Raw genomic sequence first — 3,051 nt, 5'->3', positions numbered from 1 at the left:
CCCGAGGGAAAAGCAGCGTTTTCTCACTGGTGGGGCTGGGGGTGAAGGCTGCCTTCTCACTGCACCCCTTCTGTTCCAGGTGTTCGCACCCAGCCGATCCTTCCCTGGCCTGAACAGTTCGAGTGACCCTGTTGCTGCTGTCCCCAACACCCCGCTCCTCGTAAGCTACCAGGTGAGAGTGACGTTGGCTTCCCTAGGGTTGGACACCGGGCTCTTGGTGTGGTGGCATTGCAGCTTGGAGGGGGACAGCTCTGACCATTGTCGCTTCAGAGGGAGCGAGATACCAGTCACTGCCCTCTGCAGAAGTGTCTCGAAATTCCCTCGGTGGAACCTCGCTGCGTGAAAGGACAGTTTGGGTTCCGTGACTTGGCAGCGTGGTGCTGAGTGCCCCGCTGAGTTCAGAGCCACTCTGGGTCCCTCGCTGAGCTGGGCAGGATTGATGCTGGCCCACAGCCCGGCGGCAGGGCAGTGTGAACGGCTTCCCCTGATCCGGTGTGGGCCAGGCTTGAAAGGAGCAGTTAAAACACTCGCTGGCCCCCGGGGCGGCCTCTCACAGATAGTTCTCCTTGTGTTGCTGTAGCCTCTAAATGAGGTTAGTTGTATCTGGGGGGGTTGTGAACTGGCGCTGGGATGGTTTCAGTGGTAGTTTCTGGCTCTGGGCGGCACTTTGAGTGTCTGAAGCTCAAGGAGAACATTAACGCTGGGTCAACGCTGTGTGTCTTTTCAGTCTCAGGCCCCTGCGGAGGAGGACGATGAAGGCGAGGAGGAAGAAACGGAAGAGTTGGGGCAAACGGAGACCTACGCAGAATATGTACCTTCCAAGTGTGAGTGTCTTGCCATCGCACGGGTACGGGAAGGTCTGTTAACTCCATGGTGGACCAAGCCAACTGCTCCGCTGTTTTCCTGCAGGCAGCATGTGCTGTGTGCCCTGGCACTTCCCGAGCTCGTGGTTCTCTAGAAAATGTCCCCAGTGTGTCCTGCCCTTGCTGGTGCTGCACTGGTTTAACAGATGGCTTTGCTTTTGCTTGGTTTCGGGGAAGGCGTGACTTGCTTTTGGCAATCCGAAATCTCAGTGGGCCAAAGGAGTGCAGAGCCGGAGTCAGGCTCGGCCTCGGCTCTGCTGTTCCCAAGCAGAGGCTGCTGTCGACAGGAGGTCTGCAGTCCTTGCGAGGTGTCCTGAGGGAGGGAAGAACTTGAGTTCTCTGTTTCCTGTGTTGTCCTTTAGCCAAGATTGGGAAGCACCACCCCGACCTCGTGGTGGAAACGAGCACTCTGTCCAGCGTCCCCCCGCCCGACATCACCTACAGCCTGGCCCTGCCATGCTCCGTGGCCGACAAAGGGGCGCTCTCTGCACTACAGCTGGAAGCCATCATTTACGCCTGCCAGGTACGTGCTCCACCTCGCCCGGTGGTGTCGCCCACTGGCAGGAAGCTGCCTTTGGTACGGAGGGACCTTGCAGTGTTTTACAATAGCCAGTGATGCAGGCGGTGAAACCGCAGACGCTTTGGCAGGTGGCATTTTAAATGCCTTTGGAAAGGATTGTTTGAAGCTGAAGATTCTGTGGGGTCTGATTCCCAACCCAGGCTCTTGTTGTGGAGGGGAGTGCTTTCCTTTTTGGGGGCCTTTTCCGTGAACGGCCCCTCGTGAGCTTGCCGTGGTGCGTGGCCATTTGTGCTGCCGTTCACCGGAGCGGCGAAGGCACTTGCATTGGTGGGGTGTGTGAAGGGGTTAAGCGGTGCTCTTAGAAGCTCACATCAGAGTTGTTAGCAGAGGCACTTCTCGTTAATGCCCAGTTCTCTTCTTGATTTCGCAGCAACATGAAGTTTTATTACCCAACGGGCAGCGAGCTGGGTTCCTCATCGGGGACGGTGCTGGCGTTGGGAAGGGCAGGACAGTTGCAGGCATCATCTTTGAGAATTACCTTAAAGGAAGGAAAAAAGCTCTGTGGTAAGTCGTTGGGTTGGTTTTTTTACTCTTCCCGTAAGACCTTGGAGTTAGTTTGAGTCTGGGAGTAAGGAATTCCTTCGTGCTGATGTTGGCTTTGTAGCTGACTCACACTGTGGCCTTGGGTAAGTCGTTTCCACCTCTTCGTGCCAGTTTAGTGCCTGTGGAATGGGAATATTTCCCCTGCAGCGATGGTGGAGAATGAGTCACTATGAAATAGCAGATTTTGTACTGCTGGGACTGTGATGTCGAGCCTCTCGCCACCCTCTTTGGAGTCATGGAGGGGGACTCGTGGACTTCCCGGGTGCAGACTTGAGCCCCTGGAGTCTGGGGTTCTGCTGCAGGGTACACACAGCCCGTCGTAAGCGGCAGCCTGGAGTCTGCAGCAGGATCCTGTGCGGGGGCGTGTGGGGAGGGGGAAATGTGATGGTTTTGCCCACCTACTGCTGCTTTAGTCAGTGATTAATCACTGTGCGTGCCCTGACTGCAGCCCGAGGAGATAACCAGCCCCACGTCTCACTCTGCAGGTTCAGCGTCTCCAATGATCTCAAATACGATGCTGAGAGAGACCTGAAGGACATTGAAGCCTCCCACATTCCTGTGCATGCTCTGAATAAGGTAGGGAGGGGAGTCGTGATGGTGTTCTGGGAAACAGGAGCAGCCGATGGACCCGCCTCAGCACGCAGAGCAGCAGAGCGGAGCTCCTGCCTCCGCACGGCTGGCGGCCCAGGCACGGCAGACCGTGAGCTGCCTGCTCTTCCCCTCCGCTCCCTCCTCTCACCCTGTGCTTCCCGCTCCGGACTCGTGCTGTGCTGACACGCTCTGCAGAGCCACACAGTGAGCGCAGAGCTGTTCCCTGCCGCAGCCAGAAGCGCGAAGGACAGCAGGACTTGAGCCTTTCGCCCTTCCCGATGAGTCCCGTGCAGGGCACAGCTCCTGTTAGCCCTGGCTGTGCTCCACCCTCCTGAGCTAAGGCTTCCCAGCGCTGGTTTCATGAATGCGTTTCAGAGTGTGCGAGCGAGGGCGCACGTATAAACGCGCAGACCAGTGCCTGGCAGGGGCTGTGGGCGCACGGGGCCAGGGCCGAGCACGGGGCTGTTTCCCCCC

The 3,051-nt window shown here is 57.8% G+C and overlaps 1 protein-coding gene across 1 annotated transcript in view; it reads left to right on the top strand.

Annotated features, from left to right (window-relative positions):
* The window catches only part of SBNO2 (strawberry notch homolog 2 (Drosophila)), a gene marked incomplete at its 3' end in the record, with an annotated part of 41,150 nt that overhangs the window by 24,657 nt on the left and 13,442 nt on the right, over positions 1-3,051 (top strand). Inside the window, exons 5-9 of the mRNA XM_010136930.1 lie at positions 80-172; positions 728-824; positions 1,226-1,386; positions 1,814-1,947; positions 2,472-2,562. Of these exons, the coding sequence (XP_010135232.1) occupies positions 80-172; positions 728-824; positions 1,226-1,386; positions 1,814-1,947; positions 2,472-2,562 (576 nt within the window). The remainder of the gene's footprint in view (positions 1-79; positions 173-727; positions 825-1,225; positions 1,387-1,813; positions 1,948-2,471; positions 2,563-3,051) is intronic.

The sequence above is a fragment of the Buceros rhinoceros genome, unplaced genomic scaffold (assembly GCF_000710305.1).
Source record: "Buceros rhinoceros silvestris isolate BGI_N320 unplaced genomic scaffold, ASM71030v1 scaffold33385, whole genome shotgun sequence".
In the NCBI taxonomy this organism is placed as follows: domain Eukaryota; kingdom Metazoa; phylum Chordata; class Aves; order Bucerotiformes; family Bucerotidae; genus Buceros; species Buceros rhinoceros.
Note: the sequence above shows the minus strand (reverse complement) of the source record. Positions and strands in the feature narration are given on the sequence as shown.